The sequence below is a fragment of the Henckelia pumila genome, chromosome 4 (genome assembly GCF_033568475.1).
Source record: "Henckelia pumila isolate YLH828 chromosome 4, ASM3356847v2, whole genome shotgun sequence".
NCBI classification, from domain to species: domain Eukaryota; kingdom Viridiplantae; phylum Streptophyta; class Magnoliopsida; order Lamiales; family Gesneriaceae; genus Henckelia; species Henckelia pumila.
This window is the reverse complement of record NC_133123.1, coordinates 117,181,236-117,196,053: the sequence shown is the minus strand read 5'-3', so window position 1 is coordinate 117,196,053 and position 14,818 is coordinate 117,181,236. Positions and strand designations below refer to the sequence as shown.

At 39.2% G+C, this 14,818-nt stretch overlaps 1 protein-coding gene across 4 annotated transcripts; it reads left to right on the top strand.

Moving 5' to 3' along the window:
* The first annotated feature begins 1,113 nt into the window (after positions 1 to 1,113).
* Positions 1,114 to 5,516, top strand: LOC140864962 (uncharacterized). 4 transcript variants are annotated; one of them, XR_012144443.1, is made up of 3 exons: positions 1,114 to 1,913; positions 3,436 to 4,101; positions 4,907 to 5,516. XR_012144443.1 is itself a non-coding variant. In XM_073269418.1 (2 exons), the coding sequence occupies exons 1-2, from the start codon at positions 1,523 to 1,525 to the stop codon at positions 3,858 to 3,860; spliced, it is 816 nt and encodes a 271-aa protein (XP_073125519.1). In that variant the 5' UTR covers positions 1,114 to 1,522; the 3' UTR covers positions 3,861 to 4,895. The 4 variants fall into 4 exon arrangements, 1 of the variants encoding a protein (XP_073125519.1); XR_012144445.1 differs by lacking the exon at positions 3,436 to 4,101; XR_012144444.1 differs by lacking the exons at positions 3,436 to 4,101; positions 4,907 to 5,516 and adding an exon at positions 2,228 to 3,428.
* The last annotated feature ends 9,302 nt before the right edge of the window (positions 5,517 to 14,818 follow it).

Genomic DNA, 14,818 nt, shown 5'->3' with positions numbered 1-14,818 from the left:
ATCGTTTATCACATATCATTAATCTTATATTTTTAGTAGATATATTGGAATTGAATCTTAATTGATACATTCTATTGTTGCTTGGAAGAGGGAAATAGAAACACTTAAGTGTTCTTGGCTATTAAATGAACGAAATTCATGAGTATAAATTAATTAGAAGTAGTCGTTGTCGAAATGAAGTGAAATCAAATCTTCTAGATATTTTCTTGCAGTGATATTTATCTCAAGTGTGCGAGTTGTTTACTAGTTTTTCTTAATTATTTAAGTTTGATAAACAAAATTCTCTTATTTAATTTTTTAAATAAATTTAGTATATTTTAATTACAAGAACTATATAATTTTCAATACATACTTCTCGTGGGAACGATATTTTATTCACTCTATATTAAAACTTGACAATCGTGCACTTGTGAACATAAAATATGCAACAGTACTAGTCCAAGAAAGTATTGGCAGGGAGAATCGAACTACTGACCTCTGGAAAGCTCTCACCAACTCCATCAACTTGGACACCCCATTGGGGCATCAATAATCAATTCTTTCTCAATAATAAAGTGGCTGAGCGTATAGCACGCTGGTCCACTAGGTCAGTTTGTTTCTCCTACACTCAATCAATATGTTGACCTGCAATGTCTCGAGTCACCATAGCACACTAATCTTTCGAGTCATTGGGTGGCTCCTGATACCATTGTTGTCCAAGAAACTATGTTTGAGCGGTCCTAGTGCTAGCAAAATCCCTTGAAATCTCCACCATCATAAATCTCGTCCTATTCTCGGACAAAAACATCTAACCCACCATTTTCTCGATCCAAGATGTCGAGATTTTGTCGACCCGATTATATTAATAATATTATTTTCATTTTATTTTTATGACAAGAAAATAATTTAAAACTAGACAACTAGGGTTCAATTTTCAAACTTTCAAATTTCATCTTTCACTGACACGGCCACACATCCACCGCTCTCTCTTTCTCTTTGATAGATATTAGAAAATCAGAAAGTGTAGTTGTATTGCTTATGTGTAGTCAATAGTCTAGTCAAAATATTTCTTGTTTTTTATAAATAGGACCACACGTATATTGTACTCAATCTCTCCAGAATATTCTTCAATAATATCAAAACTTGGTTTCTAGCTCAATCATGGTGTTCCATCGATTTCTCTGTTATGGTATCAGAGAGGGAGATCTCTGATTATTTTCAAAAATAGATCTAAATATTCTTCGATTTGTTCAAAAATGGCAAGAGGAGGAGGAGCAAATCAGAATGTGAATCAAAATCAAAATCCGAATCCGCTGCTTCACTCAATTTCAGAAGATTTAGGAAGTCCGTATTTTCTCCAAAATGGAGATCATCCTGGTTTGAATCTTGTATCTCATCCTCTTGTAGGATCCAACTAAAACTCTAGGATTCGTGCCATGATTGTAGCATTAACAGCGAAAATAAACTTGAACTTGTGGATTCTTCAATTCAATGTCCACGCTCTGATGATTTGCTATATGGATCTTGGGTGAGGTGTAATAGCATGGTGATCTCTTGGCTTTTGAATTCTAATGTGAATTCTTCAGTCACTGCTACTGTTGCATCTACAAAGCATTTTCAAAAAACAAAGGGAAGAATGGTGGATAAAATGATGTGTTCTTATTGCCATTTCACGAACTATACAATTGAAAAATGTTTCAAATTGCATGGATATCCACCTGGACATCCTAGGTACAATCACTCGCAATATCAACATAAAGGCCAAGCTCATCAAGTATCCAGTAATGCAGAGTTTTCTTCAAATGCTTCGACGGATAATTTGACTCAAAACCAGTGTAGCCAGCTTATTGAGTTTCTGAGCACTAAGCTTCAGGCTAGGAATGGTTTCAGCATGGAAGTGCAACAGCAAGAGCCTGTTATATCTTGTATCACTGGTATATATTCTTCATCCTCTCCACTCTCTTCAATTTCAAGAACGTATTGGGTAATGGATACAGGGGCGACTCACCATATATGCTTTTCCATATCTCAGTTTCATTCTTATATGTCAATCAAATCCATAGTAACATTACCAAATAGCTTAAGAATCCCAGTAACTCTTTTAGGTTCTGTTCGATTGTCCAAGGATCTTATCCTTAATTATGTGCTCTATGTTTCTAATTTTCAATTCAATCTAATATCAATCAGCTCACTTACTCAACTCCTTACGTGTTCTGTCTCTTTTGTATCTGATTTCTGTCATATTCAGGAGCTCAACAAGACCAAGGTGATTGGGACGGGTAAAAGAGTTGGGAACTTATATATGCTTACAAAATCATATATGTCCACTTCCATGATTTGTAATGTTTCTGTTTTTCAAAATCAGTTGTGGCATTGTCGTATGGGACATCCATCTTCCACTAGAATTGCTGTCATGGGTGAAATTTTGCAATCTAGCCCTGATTATTCAGATATTAAACATTGTTTTGTTTGTCACTTGTCAAAACAAAAGCGTTTGTCTTTTGTATCACATAATAAAATCAGTGCAATTTCTTTTGAACTTTTACATATTGATATATGGGGTCCTTTCACTCCAATTTCTGTTGAAGGCTATCAATATTTCCTTGCCATTGTTGATGATCACATTAGATTCACATGGGTATATATGTTGAAGAACAAATATGATGCCTCACATATATTTCCAGTTTTCTGTAAAATGGTTAAAACTCAGTTTAGCACTTGTGTCAAATCATTAAGGAGTGACAATGCCCCCGAACTTGGTTTTGTTGATTTCTTTAATAAAAAAGGAATAATTCATTATTATTCTTGCGTGGAGAGACCTCAACAAAACTCTGTTGTTGAGAGGAAACACTATTTTAATGTATCAAGGGCACTTTTGTTTCAGTCCAACCTTCCTTTAGTTTACTAGTGTGATTAGAGGTGTCAAAATGGGCTAGGCCCGTCGGGTTGGCCCGCCCCGCCATACAAAATTGGTGGGTTGGGTTGGCAATTTTTTAACCCGCCTAAAAGGTGGGCCGGCCCGCACCGCACCGCCTAATGGTGGGTTGTGGTGGATTGCGGGTTGACCGGCAAAAACCCACCAATTTACACGCGAACCCGTCCCGCCACCTAAAATAGGTGGTTTGGTTTGGTGGTTTTCCAACCCGCCCAAAATGTGTGCCGGCCCGCCCCTTCCCCCCTAATGATGGGTTACGACGGGTTGTGGGCCGCCCCGCCCCGTTGGCCCATTTTGACACCTCTAGGTGTGATTGCATCGTTAAATCTGTTAACTTGATCAATCGTACACCTTCTCCACTTCTTGATAATAAAACTCGTTTGAATTGTTGTACAGTAAACGTCCTCTATATTATCATTTAAGGATATTTGGATGTGTTTGCTATGCTTCTACTTTATTGTCTTTGCGACAAAAATTTTCACCCCGAGATATTAAATGTGTCTTTCTTGGTTATCATCCAGGTTATAAAGGATATAAACTGCTAAATATGGACACAAATGACGTGTTTATATCTCGTGATGTTTCTTTTCATGAATATGTTTTTCTATTCAAGGAAAATTCTTCTTCTTCCATTCCTTTTGAGTTTTTTCTAGATAATGTTTTACCTAATCACATGCCTTCATCTTTTTCTCCTGAATCTTCTTCACAACCCACGTCTGTTCAATCACAACGCATTCATTCTAAATGTACTTCACATAAACCTTCTCATCTAAAGGATTACTACTGTTATATGGCCAAATATCCTTTTGAATCTTCAACAGCTCATCCCCTATGCTCTGTTGTTGATTCCTCTAAACTTTCCTTACCCTACAAAGCATTCATCAATAATATATCTTCTGTTCTTGAACCTGAAACATATTCTCAAGTCGTTGCACTTCCTGAATAGAAACAAGCCATGGCCAAAGAGCTTAAGGCTTTAGAAATCAATGGGACTTGGTCTATTGTTTCCCTGCCACCCGGGAAGACTACAGTTGGTTGTCGATGGGTGTATGTATAAAGTAAAATTCAGTTCTGATGGAACTTTTCAAAGACATAAGGCTCGCTTGGTAGCTAAGGGATACACTCAACAAGAAGGCCTTGACTATCTTGAGACTTTTTCTCCAGTGGCCAAGTTAGTTACTGTTAAGGTTTTACTTGCTCTTGCTGCTTCTTGTGGTTGGTCTCTCATTCATCTTGATGTCAACAATGCTTTCTTGCATGGTGATTTGGTGGAGGAAGTTTATATGTCACTACCACCTAGTTATTGTAGTAAAGGGGAGTCATTACCTGTAAATGCTATTTGCAAACTTCATAAGTCGTTTTATGGTCTCAAACAAGAGTCTCAAAAATGGTTTGAAAAATTCTCTTCAACTCTATTAAGTGTTGGTTTTACTCAATCTCATGCTGATAACTCTCTGTTTTTAAGAGTTCGTGTCACTGTTTTTCTGGCCTTGTTGGTTTATGTCGATGATATCGTCATAGCTACAAACAATGAGCGTGAAGCATCTGAATTGAAAGCATTTCTTGATAATCGATTCAAGATGAAGGATTTAGGACATTTGAAGTATTTTCTGGGCATATAGGTGGCTAGATCTTCGATTGGTATTTCCATTTGCCAAAGAAATTATGAACTCAAATTGCTATCTGAAGAAGGATTATTGGGGTGTAAACCACGAAGCACACCCATGGATGTTAATCTTAAACTTACACATGAAGATGGAGAATTGGTTTCTGATTCATCTTCATATAGAATAATGATTGGCAGATTGCAATATCTTACTATCACTCGACCTGATTTAGCTTTTGCCATCAATAAGCTTAGTCAATATGTTTAAGCTCCTCGAGTTTCTCATATGGAATCAGCTCTTAATGTACTTAAGTATGTGAAAGGCACGGTTCGTAAAGGGCTGTTGTATAAATCAGATTCTGATTTACAACTCAAATTTTTCTCAGATGCGTATTGGGGCGCCTGCATAGATACTTGTCGATCTATTACTGATTTCTGTGTATTTTTGGGAGAGGCTATGATATCTTGGCGTGCAAAGAAACAATAGATAGTGTCCAGATCCTCTGCTGAAGCAGAGTATCGGTCCATGGCAGCTGTTGTGTGTGAAATATTGTGGATTCGTTCTCTACTTACAGATTTTGAATTTCTACATGCTAGCCCAGCAACTCTGTTTTGTGATAGCCAAGCAGCAATGCATATAGCTTCGAACCCGGTCTTTCATGAGCGGACGAAACACATCGACATTGATTGCCACCTTGTATGAGAGAAGGTTCAGGCAGGGATTATCAAGTTGATGCATGTCTCTTTTGAATTTGAGCTAGCAGAATTGTTCGCTAAACCTTTGTTACTATCACGTTTCAATTTGCTTTTGTCCAAGATTGGAATGCTAAATATAATAATATCCATTCCTCATCTTGAGGGGGAGTATTAGAAAATCAGAAAATGTAGTTGTATTGCTACGTGTAGTCAATAGTCTAGTCAACATATTTCTTGTTTGCTATAAATAGGACCACACATATATTGTACTAAATCTCTCCAGAATATTCTTCAATAATATCAAAGCTTGGTTTCTAGCTCAATCATGGTGTTCCATCGATTTCTCTGTTAATAGATTTGACCCCAAAAAAATCACTGCATAATCCTCTAAATCTAAACTAACTGCACATTAATGTCTCCTAAACACTATCAGGTGTTTGTTACAGTAATAATAATACAATTTTGTTAATCTTTATGAAATTTTTTAATGTTAAATGCAGTTTCTTAATGGTGCATGTTTACATAGATTTACCAATTTCAAAGAGAAAATCACAGCCGAGCTTTTTGGAAAAACACAAAGAGAGGTAAACTATATACATACATACAATACAAGATTCAAGCTAATTTGTTTTCTTTTTTTTTTTCCTTATATCTAAACGAGAAAATAAACTATTTTATTTAATATGGTTATTATTAATTAATTAATTAATTTCAAATTTATTTTGGACCCATATTGTAGCAGCACCATATAGTTTGGACTAGGCATGCACCATGTAGCACCAAGAAATTTAGTTAATATGATTATAATTAATTAATTAATTTCCTATGGCTGGCTCCTAATCCTATGATTTTTGTGAATGAAAACACACGTGCATGCCTTTGATCACCTATTTTTCAACAAAATATCATATACCAAGTATGCAAGATCTAAGCAATGTTTTATTTATAGTAATTAAATACGCATTATTTAAATACTTATCGTTTCATGATATTTATAATTACTGTTAATTGAAATGCCAATTTCATTGTATATTTAGGAGTTTTTTTTTTTTACGATATTGTGATATTTTGGTGTCTAAATGATGAATAGAGAATCACAATTTTAGGATAGATTCTGTTAAATCACAAACAATAATTCATTGTTGTAGATCTTACTGTCATACTTTGTAATACAGGTTATCGACCCCTTGCTTTGAAGAAGTCCTTGTCCGGTCCTAAGCAGTGGAATGCTTGCTTGTAGATCCACTCGATCGCCTGGTTACGTTAAAAGCTGGCACTCACCCGATCATATTTTCACTCGACTGATCACCATACAGATCTACTTTCCTGCTCAAGACAGTCCTCGACCGTTCACCATTACAAGCATATTTTCACAACGGTTTTTAGGGTTGTCTTCTGATTCAAGCTACATAATGAATTGTCTTTCAATTTTCAGAAAAGTGTATATATTCTCAAGACATGCAAGAAATCAAGAAAATCATAATGTTTTCCCGAAATGTTCACTGATGAGCTTATGATCAGAGATTGTCTGCTACCGTTGCTTTCTTGATTTGTAAAGATCCAAATCTCGCATTTATTAAAGAGTACAACATTTCAAGAAAGAAAAAAGTCAACAGTGCTTTTGCATTAATGATCTTCAGATGAACGTTGAGTCTCTCAATATTCAAAAGTCACTATAAATAGATATTGTTGGAAGAAGAAAAACGACCGAAGCTTTACAATTTGAATCTCTCTTGCTCACCAAACTAGCAATCTTACTATTCCTTGAGTACTCACAAAAATTTCATCTACTTTTCTCAAATAAACCCTCACTCATCAAAAATCTCTCAGATCTTCAAGAATCAATCAATGGTTCTTCAAGCTCCTCGACCACTTCATACAGAAATCTTGTGAAGAATAGTTTAATATTTTGGATGTAAGGATTGAAACAATGATATTATTGATAATATGATAAAAATCCTATCATATCTTTATTTATATTTTATAGATATATCAAAATATTGCATAGATATCCATAATTCTAGTTGACTTATACATTAAAATTCTACATGGACTGAGACTATCTTTCTATAAATAGGGGTCTCTAACCCTTATTACGGGAACCCTTTTCATACATATTTTATTTATGTCTTTATACGTCTTTTACATGTTTTATATCCCTTAAAATTTCCATACTTTTTCCATTGAATCCTATACTGAATTGAGCGTCGGAATGGCTTCGCCTTCGGGTGAGCCATCTCACATGTTTTTTTTGATACACAGAAATATTTTGGTATCATTCGGCTCGGTTTATTAAAGAAATTGGTTCGTTGATTACCGGTTCGAGGTAATTTATTTGATGTGAATTTTTTTAATGCATCAGATATTGTGTTTGTGATAGTTTGATAAGAACTGTAATCTTATCCTATGATATACTAGTAATTCCATTTTAGACATTGTTTAAGTCCTAATATTGGAGTGGGTTTAATGTTACAGTGTTTGTAAAACCAAAGACTTCTAGTGAATTTCTTCTTGTGTGGAAGAAGGGGAGACATAGAAGGTGTGAGACCTCGGTTCTAAACGACAATTAAAGGAGTAATTCAATAAGTAAGCAATTAAAAGCCAAGAGTATTTTTTTTTTTTAAAAGGGGACGCGCGGGCGCGCATGGCGTCCTGCCCAAGCCCTCGCGTGGGCGCACCACCCGAGGCGCGGGCGCGCCTGAAGCTCTGCCCAAAACTTCCGAAACGAAGTGTGGGACGCGCGGGCGCGCCACCCTAGGCACGGGCGTGCATGGCCTGCTGAATTGGCTCAAAACAAGCCTCCAAAAGTGCAATAACATAACCAAAAGAACTCTAACATGATCCAACAAATATATATCCAACAACGTAGCATTTAAATACATAAAAGTGAAGAACACGCATCGATGCTAGCTATTACAAGCCGAATACAAAATACAAGAGTTCTAACCATAAGCAAGACCACTTCCAATCCAAGTTCAAGTTCTTAACATGCTTCAAAACATAAGCTAGATTGTCATGCTAACAAGACTTCTAAACCGAGTCTCACTTCTACACCATTCCCTCAAAGCTAACCATGCCTCTTCTAACTTGATCCTGCCCCACCTGTTGCCAAGTACACATACAAAAACAAAGCAACAACCGGATAACCGGTGAGAATGATAATCCCAGTAAAAGCAACATACAAGTAATACAACAACAAACATGCTTTCAAAACAACAACGAAATCAATAACAACGTAATGAAATGCATGTCTTTAAACCGGGATATCAAATCTGATAAACGAGGGATTGCTGCTGTGCTTTTGGGATCCCGAGGGTGAGATTACGTAACGACTCACCGACTCACCCAATCGAGGTGGTGCCACGTATCCCACTCCTCCAGACTTTGAGCAACTATAATGAGTATGCTAGCACTAGGAGAAACGACTACGACCTAGGCCACTCAATCATAGTTCCCAAACGTCTAAACAAAAAGGGCGGTTCTGCCCGCTGAAAACAAGATTGGCTCAAGATGAATGCATAACAGAAACATAAAACATAGCCATATAACAAAAGCTCAATCAAAACAACAGAACACAAGTTCCTCATGCTAGAACGAGTGTAGATGCAAGTATGTGCTTTTAAGGGAAACTCGAGAACCAACTTTCCCGAGTATGCTATCCCACTATCAATGACTGCTTTTACCTTTCAATGTCGTAGATCCAACTCCGGACAAGCTACAACAAAAGATTGTATCAAAAACTATACAACCTAAATAACAAACAACGGTTCAAGGAAATCTCTTTACCGATCTTCGTCCAACTCTTGACGAACAATGCTGCTAACACGGGCTTGACAAACTCCAAACGAATCTGTTCAGATACAAATCAAAGATCAATTACCATGATCGACTTACAAGCCAAGTTCAACAACTCAATCACGGTTCGAAATCCCCAAAACTCAAACCGACGGCATAACGGCTATAAACTGAACAAACCGTCAATGCAGACAGCAGTTCAATAGCGATATCAACTCAATTCAATGCTAATACAACAACAACAAGACAAACCCAACAAATCTCAAAATCATGATTTTCGAAAATAGCTTCCAAAAATCATAACAATTCCGAACGTTGCTCTAATTCAAAACCGACAGATAATAAACGATCAGAACTCCGCCAAGAACAACATACTAGAATCTAGATCGATTCTAACAACCTCCGAAAAAAAAAACATATCTGATCGGAGAAATACTTACGGTATAACGGAGCTCTCACTGCAGTGATCACTAATCTGCCTTCAGAAATAATTTCTAACGGCCGGATCGAGCTCGGGAGGAAAACTGGAAGCTTGGAAAAGCTTGAAGGCGTCTTCAATGGAGGATCTCGATTTAGGGAAGAGGATGAAATAATTTCCAAGTCAAACAAATGTGTAGATAATATATAAAAATCAATATTTGCGTTTTAGTCCCTGAAATTTCCAAAATTTGCAAAAAGGACCCTGATCAAAATCAAACTGGCTCGAGAACTCTGAAATCTCTGATTAACTCAAATAAACTCATTTAAGATAAAAACAGGGCGTTACAATTCTCCCCCACTAAGAAGATATTTCGTCCTCGAAATCAATGAGAACCACAACTCATAAGATAGAATAAAGAACTAAAGACAGTAAGAAGAACTCACGTCATCCGAATAACTCCGGAAATCGCTATCTCATGTCAAACTCTGTCTCCCAAGTCGCTTCCTCGACGCCGTGACGGCTCCACTGCACTTTCACCAATGGAATCGACTTGGTCCTGAGTTGTTTCTCCTTCCGATCAAGGATCTGAATCGGTCGCTCAAAGTAGCTCAGAGTCTCGTCTAACTCGGCTTCGTCAGGCTGAAGGATATGTGAAGGATCTGGATGATACTTTCGCAGCATAGAGACGTGAAAAACGTCGTGAATACCAGATAAAGACGGAGGAAGTGCAAGTCGGTAGGCAAGATCGCCTATCTTCTCGAGAATCTCGTACGGACCGATGAATCTCGGAGATAACTTCCCTCTCTTACCGAATCTGACAGTGCCCCTGAACAGAGAAATCTTAAGGAAAACGCGGTCTCCCTGCTCAAAACTCAGAGGTCTACGTCTGACGTTCGCATACTTCGCCTGTCTATCTTGAGCTGACTTCATTCTAGTCTGAATGATCTTAACCTGCTCTGCCATATCTCTAAGCATATCCGGTCCCAAATCTGGTGACTCGGACAAGTCATCCCAAAATAGCGGAGATCGGCATTTCTTACCGTACAATTCCTTAAAAGGCGCCATACCGATACTCGCTTGGAAGCTGTTGTTGTAAGAAAACTCGACAAGAGGCAAAGAATCCTGCCAACTAGTGCCGAAATCTAGCACTACCGCTCGCAGCATATCCTCTAATGTCTGGATAGTCCGCTCTGACTGTCCATCGGTCTGAGGATGATAAGCTGTACTCAAATGCAATCGAGTACCAAGTGCCCCCTGAAGACTGTGCCAGAAGTGAGAAGTGAATCTAGGATCTCTGTCTGAAACGATAGACTTCAGCACACCATGCAATCTCACAACATTGCTAACATGCAACTCAGCCATCTGATCATGACGATACGTCATCCTGTACGGAATAAAACACGCAGACTTCGTCAATCGGTCGATCACTACCCAAATGGCATCGCATCCTCGAATGGATCGTGGTAGCTTCGTGACGAAATCCATGGAAATGTGATCCCACTTCCATTCAGGAACAGATAGACTGTGCAACAGACCTCCTGGTCGCTTCCGTTCTGCTTTCACCTGTTGACAATTCAAACACCGAGATACAAACCTCGCTACGTCGCTCTTCATTCTCTTCCACCAGAACTGGTTTTTCAGATCGTTGTACATCTTACGACCTCCAGGATGAATACTAAACCGACTGCAATGAGCCTCTCGGAGAATACGCTGTCTCAACGCCGAAATATCAGGCACAACAATACGGTTATTCACGAACAAAACATCATCTCTAACCTGGAATTCAGACTGATGACCCGATCTGACTTTCTCTACTGAAATCTGGATGTTCGGCTCAGACTTCTGTGCTTCTCTGATTGCAACAAACAACTCTGGCTCGGCTTGAATAGCAAACACTCTGATAGTCTCCCTATCTGTTTCAAACTCTAAACCAGAAGTGCAACAATCATCGATCAACTGAGAAACACCGATAGTAGAAAGAGATAAAGAACAAAGCTTTCGGCTCAAGACATCTGCAACTGCATTAGACTTCCTCGGATAGTACTTGATTTCACAGTCGAAATCCTTCAACAGATCTAACCATCTTCTCTGTCTCATATTTAGCTCTGCCTGTGAAAACAAGTACTTAAGGCTCTTATGGTCAGAAAAGATCTCGAAAGACTCACCATAAAGATAGTGACGCCAGATCTTCAGAGCAAAGACGATCGCAGCTAGTTCAAGATCATGGACCGGATAACGAGTCTCGTGCGGTTTCAGCTGCCTCGATGCATACGCTATCACATGCTTATGCTGCATAAGAACACAACCCAAGCCTCGGTTAGAAGCATCACAATAGACTGTGAAACCTCCAGTACCCTTCGGAATAAAAATAATTGGAGCACTGGTCAGTCTTCTCTTCAGATCAACAAAGCTAGCCTCACAATCTGGAGTCCAAACAAAAGGTGCATTCTTCTGAGTCAGCTGGGTAATAGGCTTGGCAATAGACGAGAAACCCTCGATGAAACGACGATAATAACCAGCTAAACCCATGAAGCTTCGGATCTCCGGCACTGAAGTAGGTCTAGGCCAATTCATAACCGCTTCAATCTTGCTGGGATCGACAGAAATCCCATCTTCAGAAATAATATGACCGAGAAAGACAACTCGATCTAACCAGAATTCACACTTAGACAGCTTGGCAAACAACTGCTCAACTCGCAAAATCTGCAGTACGGTCCTCAAGTGCTCTGCATGGTCAGTACGGTTCTTCGAGTAGATAAGAATATCATCGATAAAGATAATGACGAACTCATCTAAATAACGCTGAAAGATACGGTTCATCAAACCCATAAAAACCGCTGGGGCGTTAGTCAAACCGAACGGCATGACTATAAACTCAAAGTGACCATATCTCGTCCTGAATGCGGTCTTAGGAACGTCTTCCTCTCGCACTCTCAACTGATGATAACCTTACCTCAGATCAATCTTAGAGTAGACAGAAGAACCCTGCAGCTGATCAAACAAGTCATCTATTCGGGGTAAAGGATACCTGTTCTTAACTGTAGCCTGATTCAATTGACGGTAGTCGATACAGAGCCGCATAGAACCATCCTTCTTCCGAACGAATAGAACAGGAGCACCCCAAGGCGATACACTAGGTCTGATGTATCCCTTGGCAATCAAATCCTCAAGCTGCTCCTTTAACTCTCTCAATTCAACAAGTGCCATACGATAAGGAGCTTTTGAAATAGGTTGAGTACCTGGCACTAAGTCAATGCTGAATTCGATTTCTCGAATAGGTGGCAAACCAGGAACATCTTCCGGAAACACATCCGCAAATTCTCTAACCACCGGTAAATCTACCAAAGCTGGGCTAGATTTCAGTACATCAACTGCATACACCAAAAATCCTTCTGCACCTTTCTGTAGCAAACGAGTCATAGATAACACTGAAATCAAAGGAATTCTAGATCGAGAACCCTTACCAAAGAATTTCCACTCGTCTGCCATTTCCGGTCTGAACCTGACAACTTTCTGGAAACAATCGACTGTCGCCCTGTACTTGGTTAAAGCATCTATCCCGACAATACAATCAAAATCTGACAGTCCCAGTACAATACAGTAGAATTCTAACAAATTTCCTTCAAAACACAGTTCACAGTTCCTGACTAATCTGACAGAAACAATTCCTCCACCCAAAGGTGAAGTAACAGCTACTACTGTAGGCAACAATTCAGTTGGCAAAGCATGCAATAATACGAATTTCTCAGAGATAAAAGAATGGGAAGCACCTGTATCTATCAAGACATGAGCAGAATAACCGAAAATTGAACAGTTACCTGCTATAATATCGTCAGGTGCTGCTTGAGCCTGATCCTCTGTCAGAGCAAAGACTCGTGCTTGCTGTCTCGGAGGCTGATTTGCACTGGTACTACCTCCCTGTCTGTTCTGCTGCTGAGGCTGGAAAGAGTGCACTGCAGAAGACTGCCTCTCAGGCTGAGCTGCAGGTCTAGACGAACTCCCACTCTGAGCTCTATCTCTGTTACGCTGAGGGCACACCTTAGAGAAGTGTCCCGGTTGCTGACATGTGTTACAATTGCCGAAGACCCCCCCACACTGATCCGGTGAGTGTCTTCCTCCACACTTGCTGCAGTACAAGGATGATGACCCAGAACTCGGTCCTGAACCGAATTGCTTCGAACCAATGGAACTGGACGAACTGTTCCCCTTCCTCTTGAACTGTTTACCTCTTGCCTTGTACTGATCCTTTCTGTTTCCCCCACTGTTTCCACCTTCATACCTTTGTTGCTGGTTCTGATGTTGCGGTGGCTGATTCTGATACTGAGATGGTTGGTTCTGATACTGTCTCTGCTGCTGAGGTGCTACCTGATTACCTCTTTGCCTCCACAAGCCTTCTTCTGCTCCCTTTGCGTGATTCATGGTGTCCGCAAAGTTGTCTAGCGTAGCAGTGTTCACCAAAGTGAAGATGTCAGGATTCAAGCCATTTATGAAGTGATCTGCCTTAGCTTCTTCATCTCCGGCAATTAGGGGTGCAAAACGCAACAGACTATCAAACTTGGAAACATACTCTTCGATGTTCAGATTCCCTTGTCTCAAATTGGAGAATTCTGCTCCCTTGTCCTTACGGTACGAGATAGGGAAAAACCGCTTATAAAATTCAGATTTAAAAAGAGTCCAAGTAACTTTCGTACCTCTATTCTCTACTTCTTTCTTTGTCATGATCCACCAGCTCTTAGCAACCCCACGTAGCTGATGAATGACTAACCTGATTCTGCGGTCATCTGTGTAATCAATGGAATCGAATAGCTGATCAATATCATCCAACCAACTTTCACATTCAACTGGATTTTCTGAACCTAACAACAACGGCGGATTGAAAGACTGAAACCTCTTCAGCAAGGTTTCCATAGGCATTGCTGAAGCATCCAACTGATCAACTTCAGTGCTAGCTTGCTCAGTTGCAGGGATAACTGGCGGTGTGTTTCTGTTTATCACTCGACGAGGACCCATCTGATAATCAAAGGTTAGGACACGAGATATCTTAATCGCTACAATCAGTGCCCTTACAACCGCTTGGAATACCAGATACCAGTCGATAACAGAAACAGATATATCTCAAGTAGATCATGCTTTATTAATTTAAATCACACAACCATGTAATTCAAATAATGCTCAAACAATAAAGCATGCTTGCATGGAATTAAGTATACAATAAAATAATTCAAACACATGCGAGGAGCCAATACATGCAGACTCGATCTACCCGCTCACTCTAGTTCGACCAAGAATCTTAACTCTCTGATACCACTTAATGTGAGACCTCGGTTCTAAACGACAATTAAAGGAGTAATTCAATAAGTAAGCAATTAAAAGCCAAGAGCATTTT